Genomic DNA, 13,801 nt, shown 5'->3' on the forward strand with positions numbered 1-13,801 from the left:
CTAGACTCCTTATTAAGATCTTTGCTCTTGTGAATAAAAATGTGAACAGGAGCTTCTCTTCTCCGGCTGCCTGTGTTGTCATTTTTAAAAAGCTGCTGCTCTTCCATTTGGGGAGGGTGAGTGATCACAAGGTTCACTGCATCTATCCAGAATAAAAGCTGTGTTTGGTAGAGATTCATTGTGTGGACAGCTCTTGGGCTCTTGTCTTTTCATTGCTTTCTCTAAGCCGTCAGCCAGCCCTCAGAGCCCCATCTGTTGTGTCTTAGGCTTCTTATCTTCTCTTCCCTGCTTGTGACATTGATGACCTGTCATCCAAACTAATAGAAACTCTTCCCATGTGCCCTTCAGTGCAAATCTCCCATGTGGCCTTATTTTGTGCCTGGGGAAGTACATAGGCCTCAGCTGTCTGTTGAATTCTGCCAGGGCGTGGTAGTCTAAACTGGCTGAGGGCAGCAGCTTCTGTGTCTGGTTCATTCCTATGACATAAGTCAGAGCACACAGTCAGTGCTTCATTGAGTATGTGTATATGAATGGTTATGCACAGTCAGTCTGTCTTTGCAGATCCTTGAGGAGTGGTTTGGCCGCACTGTCATCCGTTCCTGCACCAAACTGAGCTACGACCATGCCCAGAGCATGATTGAAAATCCGACTGAGAAGATTCCTGAGGAAGAGCTGCCTCCCATTTCTCCAGAGCATAGTCCTGAGGAGGTACACCAGGCAGTCCTGAACCTGCACAGCATTGCCAAGCAACTTCGCCAGAAGCGCTTTGTGGATGGTGCACTCCGTTTAGATCAGGTCAGTGAATCTTTTTGTTCACTGCACCCAAGCCCAGCACCCAAGGGTAAGAAGCTGCCTGGTGGTCTCTTTCTCTTAGCCTGTTTCCCCAGCCACTCTACCACACCATGGTAACATGAGTCACGGGAAGATAGTATCTGTGTAGGTAGCTCTCTGACTCCCAGCTGCTCTTACCTGGAAAGCCTGTGTCCAGGATTGAATTCTCACTTGTTAGATGACATTGCTGTGACAGGTGCCTGGGAAAAACAAGGGAGGAAGGACTCATTTTTGGCTCAGGTTTCAGAGGAACTTGGAAATTGGCTCTGTTGTTTCTGGCCCATAGTGAGAGAGAATGACATGTGAGAAGCATGTGGCCCAGTGGAGCCACTTGTCCCATGGCAGCCAATAAGCAGAGAGAGATAGAGAAACAGACAGACATGTAAAGGGGCATACTTTCCAGGGCACACCCCAGTGATATCAGTGAATCTAAGAGCTAGTTCTTTGAGACAATAAACAAGATTGACAGACCCTTGGTCCAACTAGCCAAAAGAAATAAAGAGGACCCAAATTAACAAAATCAGAAATGAATAGGGAAACATTACAACAGACACCAAAGAAATTCATAGTTTCATAAGGGAATACTTTAAAAACCTGTACTCCATTAAGTTGGAAAATCTAAAAGAAATGGATGAGTTTCTAGATTCAGCCAAACCACCAAAATTAAACCAAAAAGAAGTCAACAACCTAAACAGACCCATAACAAATGAGGAGATTGAAATAGTAATAAAAAGTCTTCCAACTAAAAAGAAAAGTTCAGGGCCAGATGGATTCACAGCAAAATTTTACCAGACTTTCAAAGAAGTTCTTCAGCCAGTCCTACTTAAATTATTAAAAAAAGAAGAAGGAGAAGAAGAAAAAGGAGCACTCCCAAGTTTCCTCTATGAAGCCTGTGGTCTCTTTATGTCACCAGTTGTGTGTCCCCTTACAGAGGCTTCTTCCTCTACTCCCTGCTTTGCTCTTGGTGTTCCTGAGGATGGAGACCACCTTCCTGTCATCTCCATCAACAGCCCCTCCCTGATTCTAAGGGTCTAGGTTGCCACTAATGATGCCAGAATCAGTGTCTCTAGCTTTGACCTCCCTCCCTAGCTGTCTAACCTTGCCACCTGCCTTTATACCTGCCTGAATACCTCTCCTCATCTCACCAGTGCTCATTCACCCTTCCTTCTGCATAAAGTGGTGCTTGGTGCCCACAACATGGTGCACAGGCTTCCTGGTGTCCTCCTCTGCCTCTGATCTACTGGGGATATGTGCGTGCTCCCAGACCTGATGTACCAGCTGCACAGGCTACTGTACTATGCTTTGATTAAATATTACACAGACTGACCAAATACAAGTTTCAAAAGAAAGCTGGAGAGATGACTCAGTGGTTAAGAGCACTGGCTGTTCTTCCAGAGAACCTAAGTTCAATTCTCAGCACCCACATGGCAGCTCACAACTGTCTGTAACTCCAGGTCCAGGGGATCTGATGCCCTCATACAGACATAAATGCAAGAAAAACACCAATGCACATAAAATAAGAATAAATAAATCATTAAAAAATTTTAAACAGAAAGAAATCTATTTGCTTTGTAAACACAAATGTTTTGGAAAGACCTAGATGAGGCAAATCTTCAGAGTTTCTCTTCTTTAGGTAAGACAGCTGCATAGGGAGCTGGGAAATCCTAAAACTCAGGAGGCACCTGGACTCAAGTCACTTTAAATTTAATTAGGAGACTGGGGAGGTCTTCAGAAAATGAATTAGGTTTTGTTTCCTCAAAAAAGACTGGAAATCTATGGTGTTGGCACCTGTAATCCCAGCATTCTGGAGGCTAAAACAGGAGAATTGAAAATTCAAGGCCACATGAGATGAATGTCAAGACCTTTGAAGCAAAAAAGAAAAAAGGGAGGGAGCAAGGGAGAAAGGAAATGAAAAGAATAAATTTTGTTTTCTCTCACTCTGTAGTTCAGGCTGGACTTGAACTCATGGTTAGCCTCCTGCTTCACTTTCCAGATGGTGGGATTACAGGTCTGAGCCACCACACCAGGCACAAGCTTTTATTTTTCAAAGCCTTACTCTTTTCAAAAATGGTAAAGAAATGTACATTTATGTAAATTAAGACAAAATGTTAAGTTGGGTACTTTGTGTGCCTCTTCTGCATAATTCCCTTATTTACTTGACTTTGGCAGTGACAACTGTTACCCAAGCCCAGGAAATGAGAGGCTTTCTGAAGTTCCCTTTTGAGATGTTTCCCCATCAGGTTGCTATAACAAGTTCAGCTGGATCAAATAGTCTGTGAGCTGGGGTAAAACAAAGGCAACCTCAGCTCCTCCATTAGAAGAGGTGTGGTCATCAGGGGCATGACCACAAGTTACTGATGGAGGGAGAGCTGTTGGCATGTCTGAGAATCAAAATTTTGTTGCTGAAAGGACTTTCGATATCTGTATCTCAGTGGCTCTCTTAACTCATAAATTAGAAGACTGATGTCCCTACAGGTAAATGTGTTACTTATTGCCAGACATCCAAGTAGCTCTTTGTTTGGTTTTTCTTCATTTATTACACCATGTTGACATAAGAAAAAAAAAAGTTTGCCTTTAAATTGGGGGACACCCTCAAAACTAATTAGGTTCCAGTTAATTAAGGTTTGAAAATAATGAATTTGTATCCTTGGAGTTGATTCTTTAGTCCCCAGAAAACAAGTCTATAGACCCCACATTAGATGGAGACATCCGTCAGTGCAGCCAAGGACACTGGGGAGACCATTTATAAATCAGCTAAATGGCTTTTTTTCTGAAGCCACTGCATTTGTTCTCCTGTCGCTATTGCCTTCTTTGCCCTCACAAGCCCATTTTTCCTTGGTGCCTTTTCAGAGGCCTGCTGTTTAGAGTTCTCGGAAGCTTTGTCTGCCATAGCTCTCTGTGTCCATGTTTTGAGAGGCAGTCCTCTAAAAGCACGTCCTTTTATGTCAGCTGCAATTAGAGCTCAGTTTCAGCCAACTCAGAGGCATGTCTTTTAAGAAATGAGTTTGTTTGATGACCCTGAGAGTGAGTGAGGGTGAAGGACGAGGTACTAATATGGTGCCTGTTTGCAGAGTCAGGGACATGGGCTTGATAAGTGCAGAGAGGAAGAGCAGCTTGACCATGAGGTGTTTGGAATCAGCAACTTTGGCCTCAGCTTCTGGCCCCATCTGATCGTGAGCTTCAGCCCCTGCCCAGCTGCCTGGCTCCAGGTCCCTAGGACACCAGCTGACAGTCTTGTTCTCTGAGCCTGGAGTGCTGGCCTATGCTGGGAAGCAGTATAGAATGCTGTTTTCAGGCAGAATAGCTCTCTCAATGGCGCTCACCTAGATCTGGCCCCTGATTTTAACAAAGTTCTCTTCCGAGAGGTGATTCTCCTTTATGTCACTGCCTCAAAAGCGACATGGGCCTCCAAGACCACCTTGTGAGTTTTGGTCAGCTGAGTTGAATAATGACCCTTCTGAGTGGCTTGTCTCCAAATCCACATTGTCTGCTGCCAGGGTAGTTCAAGAACTTGATACAGATGGCTGCTTTATTATAATTATTTTTTACAGTATATGTCTCTCCTGCATCTTAAAAGAGGGCTCTAATTCTAGGGCCAACACTTCTATGTGTGTAAAGTAAAAGAAATCGCAATGGTTTCTAACATCCACACCCTGAGTGTGATACAAGGGTGTTGTCAGAGGGCTTCTGTCCCTGACTGGCACAAGGCCCTCAGCAGTTGCCATTTGGGAGGAAGATAGAACTGCCTAGCTTGGGTGCACATAAGACCCTGTGTCCCCTTTGGGGTTCTAGCTTAGCTATTGCCTTCAGAAAAGGTATGGTGGGAAGGAAGTATAGTATCAAAGGAACCCGCAGTACTAAGACGTCTTTGAAGTACTGGTTGATGGCAGAAAACTCTACCACTGCTTTCTGAAGCTCTTTTAACCAGTTTAAAGCTTCTATGAGAAACAAGCCAGAGACTTGCAGAGGTCAGTCAGCCCCTCCCCCCCCCCCAGCAGGCAGTACTATGATTCTCTGAATTCAGAGGGCCTTGGAAATCAAGTGAAGGAAACCAGGGGTAAAATCCTTAGTATTTAAAGGAGACTTTACTAAGTTCTTGGCTCTGTCATCCATGAAACCTACTTGACACAGTTTTGAGGCCCAAACTCCATGCAAGTTTCTTATAAAAGTAGCCTTACTAATGGAAGTCAGTCACTTTTGAATACCCTGGGACTCAAACTGTGGGATGCTGTTATGCTTGACCCTAACCTAGCTTAGCCTTTCAATCAGCATTGGCAGGCTTTCCCAGGAAGGGCCAGATAGTAGACGACATGAGTTGCTGGTCCGTAAGGTCTGTCTCTGTGACTCAGCCCTGCAGTGTGAAAGTGCCAAGTGCTCCAAATGAATGAAGTAGTTGACATGCAGTAAATTTGAAGGTCACTGAGATTTGGATTCCATATTATTGTCATGGGTCACTAAATATTATTCTTCATTTGATTATTTTTTAACCACTTAAAAATGTTAAAAATTCTTAGCTCCCGGACCACACAAAGCAGGTTTCCCTGTGGTCTGCACTGACCCCTGCTTAACTGACCAGCAAGCTTTTCAGCCCTATTACCCAGCGAGCCTTTAGCAGCTCATTACCGCTTCCCCAGGAAGCCAGGCTAGGTAATGGAGAACAGTTGGGCTAAGTGAGTTCTCAGGATGGTTCCATGCAATTAAGTAAATTATTCTTTTGATTAGTACCATGCTTAGCGGGTCCAGTTGGATGCTGGAAGTAAAAGAGTGACTGACTCCCTTTAGCATCAGCTCTCTTGCTCTCCTTAAGGTCTAGTCTCTGTAACCAGTGTGAAGCCAAAGGAGCAGCCCTCTCCTTTCTCCTCTGCAGGGTCCTCAGGGTCAGGGCAGCCCTCCCCTCACCTCGCCTGGCCCCCTGAAGGGGACCTCTTCAGGAAGAACAGGCTGTAAGGAAGCTGGGTAGCTCCTCTCCCTGCACCTGCCTGCAGCACTAAATGCCCAGTGTGTTCCTTCTATCCACTATAGACACATTCAGTGGATGTGTCTATAGTGGATAGACACATCCACTATAGATAGAACAGCTGCCGCCATTCAGTGCTGTTCAGGGATGACACTGCATGCAGGTGAGAAGAATGGGCACACCCTTCTGGCTTTCCTTTAGACTTAACGTCCATGTCTTACTAAAACACAAGATAGGCCATGGCCTAGGTGGTGTTTTTGGTTTTTTATTGTTGTTGTTTGTTGGTTTTGGGGTTTTTTCCCCCATTCAGAGAGCTCTTCATTCAGCATAGATTCAGAGATCTGTTTGGGGGAACCTAGTATGTGGTAGGTGATGGCAATGTAAGATAAGGAATGAAAAGTTTCAGGTATGGGGAAGGAGGCAGCAAACCACTAGACAGTAAGAAGTGCCAAGACAGACCTCTGCCAGAGTTGCAGGGATGGAGGGGTGGTTGGAAGTACTTGCTGAACTTGAGACTGGGGAGTGATTCCTACCCCAAACCCAGTGCTTAACCTTAGAATCCTGAAGAAATCCATGTGCCTGCAATATACTCAGATCTTGTCTTCTCTGGTCTTCAGGGGGCAGCGTCTGTAAACTGCAGTCTTTGTGCCTTCCAGTTCATGTCTGTAAGAGTTCACAGGAGTCAGGTCATTTGTGTCGGCCCAATGTGAATAATTATAAGGAAAGCCAACAATGTAGACTAAGAAAATCACTTCATTGTCTATGACCTCTCTCCCACTCAAAAGAATGGCTCTGCGTCTCTCTAGGGTACTGACAGGTGGTCCAGTGGGCTTCTGCTACTTAAATGTTGACAGCACAGCTTCACTCAGATATCTTTCTACTTTCCCTTTTACTACTTTCATAGCATCCATGAAAGCACACTTCTCATTGAAGTGCTCCGTTTTCATTTGTAGATCAGCTCTCTGTTCTAATCAGCACCTGACCGCTCATGGATGGCAGGCATGGTAGGGCACGGCACCCTCCACCACAGAGAACAGGGATACACAGCTTCCAAGGATGGATTCTGGGAAGCTTTCCTTTGACTGTAACAGATCAGTTTAGTTACTGTGCATTAATTTCATCTGGAATTACAGAATTTTCTGCATCCCAAGGCATGGGCAGTAAACAACCTTGAAACTTGACCTAGATACATATAACTAATTACAGCTACTTATGTGAGCTGATCACTGACTGTGGCTTGTTAACTGGTGTATAAAAACTGGTGCACATCTTTCCTTGTCAGGTGAACTCCTCGGGCAATTTGTTATTACCACCTGCGCTCTCCCTATACTCATTCTTCCTAGGGGATGGCACGGAGTTATCTCCCACACTCTCAAAACTGCAGCAGATCCTGTTTACCTTGGAAGTTGTTATAAATGCAGAATCACATATGACCACCGACCCTTGCTGGATGGATAGATAGGATGCCTCTGAATGCCTCTTTCTAACGGCAAGAATGTTGCTCATAACTCTGGGAAGGAGCTGTCGGCAGTGGGAAACAGACTTTCTGCCCTAAGACTGCACATGCAGTAGAGGAGAACATGTGGACTTAGCAGAAACAGTGACAAAAGCAAAGATGTCTAAGGGGCTCTCAAGTCTGGTGGGGATTGATGGGATTAAAGGGGATGTTGAAATAAGAGCGGCGGCGGGGCTGCGTCCCCAGCACCCCAGCCACCTGCTAGCTCATGCCCGAAATAACAACACACAAACTGTATTCATTTAACTGCTTGACCCATTTCTATCTAGCCTCTTCTAGGCTAATTCTCATATATTAATTTAGCCCATTTCTAATCATCTGTGTAAGCACCCCAAGGTGCGCTTACCGGGAAGATTCTAGCCTCCATCCATCCTGGGAGAGTTGAGCATGGCGTCTCTGCTCCAGCAGAGCTGTCGGGTCTCTCCGGGAGCAGAGCAGAGTCTGACCTCACTTCCTCTTCCTCCCAGCATCCTATTCTGTTTATTCCACCCACCTATCTTTTAACCTATCAGGGCCAGCAGTTTCTTTATTGCTCAGCCAATGAAATCAACAGATTGATATGACACTCCCACATCAAGGGGAAGGCAACCTGATCAGTAAAACTGCATCCACTAATGGCCATGATGAAGAGCCAAAGGCAGTTCTCCCCTGAGCGCCGAGCCAGTAGCAACTGGACACGTGTGTCACACTTAGATGAAAATATCTCCATCTACCCCTGGGACAGTTTAGATGAGAGGAGGCAAAAAGTAGCCAGAGATGGAGCAATGCCCTTTGTCAGCTAGAATGCTTGGGGCGTCCCTGCTCCTCCACCCCTGGTCTTACCTTGTCTGCTAGATGGCCTTCCCAGGCAGGGTGTAGTGAGGCCTGAAGCTGGAGCTTCTGTACTTAGTCAGCAGGCCTGTGCTGAGCCTCCGCACAACACTGAGGTCTGCTTTCTAAGTAACTCTAGAAAGCAAGCTTGGCTTCCAGCCCACCTCTAGAAGCTTTTGCTTGCCTTTTGGTTCCTTCTACATACCGATGTCCAGCCTCATTTCTTCCAGGCAAAAAAGAAAGAAAAAGAAAAAAGAAAAAAACCATTGCTTCATGTCTGCTTCTATAGCCTCTGGGTTCACCTCTCTCAGAACCTGCAGAACCTAAAGACTGAAATCCTCTGATTGTCCCAGGCAGGGCTGGCCCGGCCAGTCCTTTACCTTGGGGTGCCTCTAGCATTTCTTGCCTGTCTTTATTTACTGTCCATCTGTACCCCAGTCTCCTCCCCTAAGATTGAGTTCCTGCAGGGCAAAGACTACATGATGTTCATCTTTGTAACCCAGTCCCTGAATAGTGCTGCTTTTATAACAAGCCATTTGTGCTGGGTCTCTAAAAAGTGCTATGCATGCTGGTCTTTTTTAGGTATGGTGCTGCTAGCTACAGTGGGGAAAATGGAGACCAAGGTCATAAAGCAGAGGTGTATTTGCATAAGAGAGTTATTATGCAGCATGAACCAGGGCTGTCCTCCCCCATGCGAATATTTGGCTGAATATTTGATTCTTTGCCAGGGTGTCCAGAATGTAGAACAAGATGGAATGAGGACTTTCTCAGGTGGAGCTGCTTTGACAGGTGTGAGGCATTGGAAAGCTTCAGTACCCTTGAGGCTGCCAGTGCTCAGAGGTTTTAAAAGTATTTTGGGGTTCCCTTTCAGAGTGGGATGTCCCTGCTGGTGGTGTCAGAAAGGACTCTCCAGAAAGGCAGGGACCTCCCAAAGTTCCATCAGAGAAGAGAGATGCTGTCCCTGAATGACAAAAGGTACCAGATCCATCCCTACCCCCAGAAGAGTCTGGATGAGCTACCATCAGCTGCTGCTCTCAGCCCTGGGTGGGGAAGGAACAAGCTGAATAGGAATGGCAGCCTCCTGTCTCTGCAGGATCCTGAGAGGAGCCCCACTTTGCTTAGAATGGAAATGACTGCCATCAGAAAAACGTTTTCTGTTGGTCTTAGGGCTTTTTAAGAAAGGACAGAAAATTTAGAATAAAACCCAGGCGACTCAAAACAGAAGTCTTGGAAAGCCAGGTATAGTAAAGGGGAGAGACCAGAAGAGACACAGAAGAACATCTGTGACTTGAACGGGGCATAGCCAGAACCCTCATTTCCTCAGAGATGAGATTCTTTCATCTTACTGGCCTTGACAGATGGAATGGAATTTGGCCCTTCTGGGACCTTGCCTTTTGGATGATTGTATTCACAGTTAGGAAACCCAGAGGCTCTTTTTATTCACAGGACATACTGCATATCCTTGCCCTGCCCCCATGTCACACTCACGTCAATTGAATGTGAGCCAAACAACTACATAAGAAACATGGAATTCTTTGACGTTGGTAAAACCTGCATTGGAGAAAGGGAACCCTTGCAGCTGATCCTTAGATTTCAACCATGACTGCTTCTTGGGACTGACCCAGTTGATTTCAGTTTTCACTCTTCAGTGTGCTGGGGACTCTGTTTCCTAGGCCAAAGCCCTCCTGTTCTGTTCATTGTCCTAAACTCTTTGCCACACTGAGTTCCTGCAGATGCTGCCTTGTCACTCAAGAACCTGTGAGGACCATGGACCAATGGCAGAAAGTCTAGGGGCCAAGGTACAGGTTTGCTGGTGCTCTGTTTTACCAAGCCAGGTCTTCTTTTAATTATTATTATTATTATTATTTAAAAAGTCAATTACCAGGCTAGGGTATAGCTTAGCTGTTAAGTTCTTACCTTAACACAAAGCCTTGAGTTCAGTCTGCTGAACACTGTAAACTGGGTAGTGGCCACACATGCCTAAAATCCTACCACTCAGAAGGTGGATGCAGGAGAATCAGAAGTTCACAGCCAATTTTAAGTATACATGGAGTTTGAGTCCAGCTTGAACTACATGAAATCATATCTTTTTTAAAAAGCACCATTGTTATACAAACACAAACATTCTAGCTCCAAGACAAAGAAAATACACCATGTGCCAATATGAAGTAGGTTTTTTTGTTACATTTTTATTCATTTTTCGGGGGGGGCATATTACAGCACACAAGTGAAGGTCAGAGGACAACCAACAGGAGCCTGTTCTCTCCTTCCACCATGCGGCTCCTAGGGATGGAGCTCAGGTTGTCAGCCTTGGCAGCTGAGCATCTGTCCAGCCCTGAAGCAGTTTTTTATATCGACTTGCCAGAGCTTGTTGGAACCACATTTAATTATCATTTTTTTGCTTTGTTTATCTTAGAGTGGCCTATTACTAGAATCATACATCAGACCTAAATGTTTTCTGCCTTTTGATGAGGAGCAAGATTGTGAGGAAGGAAAGGAAGCAGTTATTTTGCATTTTCATATTACAAGTCACTCAAATCTGAGCTGCAAAATACTCATTGTACGAACTGATCCATGTACAGAATACTTCCTGGTGTTGCTGCAGTCAAGACGGCTACAGTTTTTGCTGCTATAAATTACACTGCAATTAATACATAAAGTTTAAAAATCACTTAGAAATACATACACATTCTTTAAATTGCTAGGTTGAAGAAAATTAACTTTTTTGTGTGTCAATTCTTAAAATTAACTTTGATTATTTTATTATAAAATTAATATATGTTTACATTATAAACACTTTTATATTAACAAGGAAAAAGTACCCACCCATTGGCTACACATCACCTAGTAATAACACTTTCTACTGTACATGTTAAAGCCTTTGGTTTTTGAGTGTTTTCCAGAAAGGTGAAACTAAGTGAGGTTTGCTCCATGAGGGAAAGATGCTATGCTGTTACTTCTCTCAGAAAATTCAGTTTGTGGCTTTCTTTGCTTTAATCTTTGTTAATGTTAGGAACCTTGGAAGTAATGTTTCATTGTTTGAGCTGCCTTTTCTCCTTCTGTGACTCCATTAACTTTCAGGCCTTTCTTTGCCATATCTGTGGAAAACAAATTCTGTATACCATCACTGGGACCTCCAACACCATCAGCCCAGATCCCTGCCATGATCAACTATAATCATTTTTCCCTATAAAGGTAGAATTATGTAAAATAAACTATAGTGTTTTTAGTGTATAGATCTACAAGCTCCACACATAGTCGTATGGTCACTACCATGGTCAAAATACAGAGTAGACACATCACCAAATTAAACTGTGTGCCCCTTGGTAGCCAAACCTTCTCACTTACACTTATCCCCTAGTAAACCACAAATGAGCGCATGCATACTTGGGGCAAAGGTCAACTTACCGTGTTCTCTAGGTGCCCTCTACCTTGTTATCTCTCACTGGGCCCCAGAGTCATCAGTTTGTCTAGACTAGCTGACCAGTGAGCCCCAGAGATCTTTCTGCCTCCACCTCCCTAGCACTGGGATTGCAAGCATGTGCCACCATGCCTGGCTTGTAATATGGGTACTGGGGCTATAGCGTGGATTCTTTTGCTTACATAGAAACGTACCAACTAGGCTCTCTCCCAGCCACCTTTTGTCCATTTCTTAGTTGGATTATCTGGCTTCTAAATACTAAGTTTTGAGGGTTATTTTGATATTTTAAATAGAACTGCTGCCAGACATATGCAAATAATCTGACTATCCTTCCATTCTCTTATTGTAGTCCTTCTGGCTTTTTTTTTCTCCTCCCCTGCCTTTTCATTTTCTTTAATTTGAAGCAGTCCCATTTATCAATTTTTGTCCTTCTGTTATCATATCTAAGAATTTTTTTGTCTTAATATATAACCCAGGCTGGCTTTGAACTTAAGATCCTCCTGCCTCAGCTTCTTGTACTTCTAACTCCTGGCATGAGAAATCTTTGATTAACCTAGAATCACAGATTTTCTTCTGGAAGTTTTATAGCTTTGGGATTTATTTCTACTTTCTCTCTTCCTTTATAAACACATTTCCAGGCCCAGAAGTTTCTTTCGGCAAACAGCTCTAGCAGTAGGGCTGAACACACCTGAGCAGATCTGGGTAGAATCAGACCCTGAGTCTTGCCAGGCACAGTGCCCTCCAGGAGCAATCTGCAAAGAAGTGTGCACTTCATAGGTTACCTCACAAGTGGCTTATACGCAGATCTCTGCCTTAAGATTTGGCACAAAACTGAAGATTGTATCTTTTGAAACAGGGAGCAGGACGATAAGAGAAAAGCTTCTCAACTTTCTAGATAACTCCTCTTGACTATCACAGAGCGGCATGGCAAGTGGTGCCAGGCAAGACTTTGTCGATTACATGCAAACGCCCATGTCAGTGACTCACTCAATCATGCTTTAATCTCCTAACTGAGAGACTTTCAAAATTACAGTCAACAAGGCAGCTTGTGAGTTACAACTGCCATTGGAATTGAGTTTTTCTCTGAACAGCTGGAGTGCAGTGTGGTGGGAAGAAAGCCTGCTGTGGGTGAGAGGCCAAAGACTGCTTGCCTGGGAGGGATGTGCAGCGAATGTTTGATAGAAAGCTGTGAAATGACAGTCCTCAGCCAACCTACGTAGAGGCCTGCCATCTTCATCCATGGGAAAGTACTCTGCAGCAAAAGTGTCCAGAAAGCTCTGATAACAGTGTCAGTCACTGCTCACCAGACAAGACTTAGCCCTTACTTCAGAGGGTGAGCATGCTGAAATATTAAGAGGGCAGACAGAAGATTCCAGTCCCAGTCAGGGAGGGCCAGTGAGAGAGAATAGTTTGGGAATGGCTTCTCTGAACAGATCTGGGCAGACCAGTGCAGTAGTTTGCTGTGTTCTAAAATGTACCGGCCTCTACCATGTCTGCGGCACAGCAGATATATAACCAGGTGGATCTTTGAGGACCTCATTGTGCTGCCCTCAGGCATAGACCTTTTCAGTGTAGAAGTTGTTACCCACAGGAGGGATGAAGTGGGACTTTGGTTTCAGAGTCTCCTCTCTGGCAGCTCTGTAGAGATCCAATGGAAAGACTCAAGATAGGACATCACACAAGGCATTTAGAAAATTGCAGAGGTCATCAGACATCAGGCCATAGCTGACAGGACAAAACAGGTGAGAGTCTGAAGAGGAGGGGTCATCAGGGTACTCATTAGCTTCTACCTGCTCAGCAGGGGCGTGTGGTGCTGCCCCAGAGGCCATCTGCTCAGAGAGGACAAGCAGACTCTGTTGGGTGATAGGGACCTGAAAACTTTCTGGCCCGTCTTTATTTCTGTTTCTGTTCCAGTGAAAGATGTGGGAGGCCATCATCCCTCTCCTGCTAGACTAGCAAGACTAGCAAGCAACACAAAATCTAGCGAGGCCACTGTGAGTTGCCCAGGTACTTAGGAGGTACAAGGCAGGACATTGTCTCTACAAGAATACCCCACCCCCTGCAGTGAGCCCAGTTGTTTACTGTGGGACTGGGAACACCAGCAGCCTTTGGTCTTGGCCTGCTCCCCTCCCTCTTTACCTCCTCACTCACTCTTCCCAGCTGAGTCTTTCTCGCTTGTTAGAGGGGGAAAAAAGTGAATTCACTCCCAGTCCTTTTGAAACCCAAACGTGTCAGTGATCGATGAGGCTGTATTCTCTAACTTCAA

At 44.8% G+C, this 13,801-nt stretch overlaps 1 protein-coding gene across 4 annotated transcripts in view; it reads left to right on the plus strand.

Annotated features, from left to right (window-relative positions):
- Dis3l2 (DIS3 like 3'-5' exoribonuclease 2) overlaps window positions 1-13,801 on the plus strand; it is a 346,237-nt gene that overhangs the window by 276,964 nt on the left and 55,472 nt on the right. For all 4 annotated transcript variants that reach the window (XM_050123104.1, XM_050123107.1, XM_050123105.1 and 1 more), the window contains one exon: window positions 562-795. In XM_050123104.1, the coding sequence (XP_049979061.1) occupies window positions 562-795 (234 nt within the window). The remainder of the gene's footprint in view (window positions 1-561; window positions 796-13,801) is intronic.

This window comes from Alexandromys fortis, unplaced genomic scaffold (genome assembly GCF_014885135.2).
Source record: "Alexandromys fortis isolate MF-2015 unplaced genomic scaffold, M_Fortis_MF-2015_v1.1 scaffold_213, whole genome shotgun sequence".
Taxonomy (NCBI): Eukaryota; Metazoa; Chordata; class Mammalia; order Rodentia; family Cricetidae; genus Alexandromys; species Alexandromys fortis.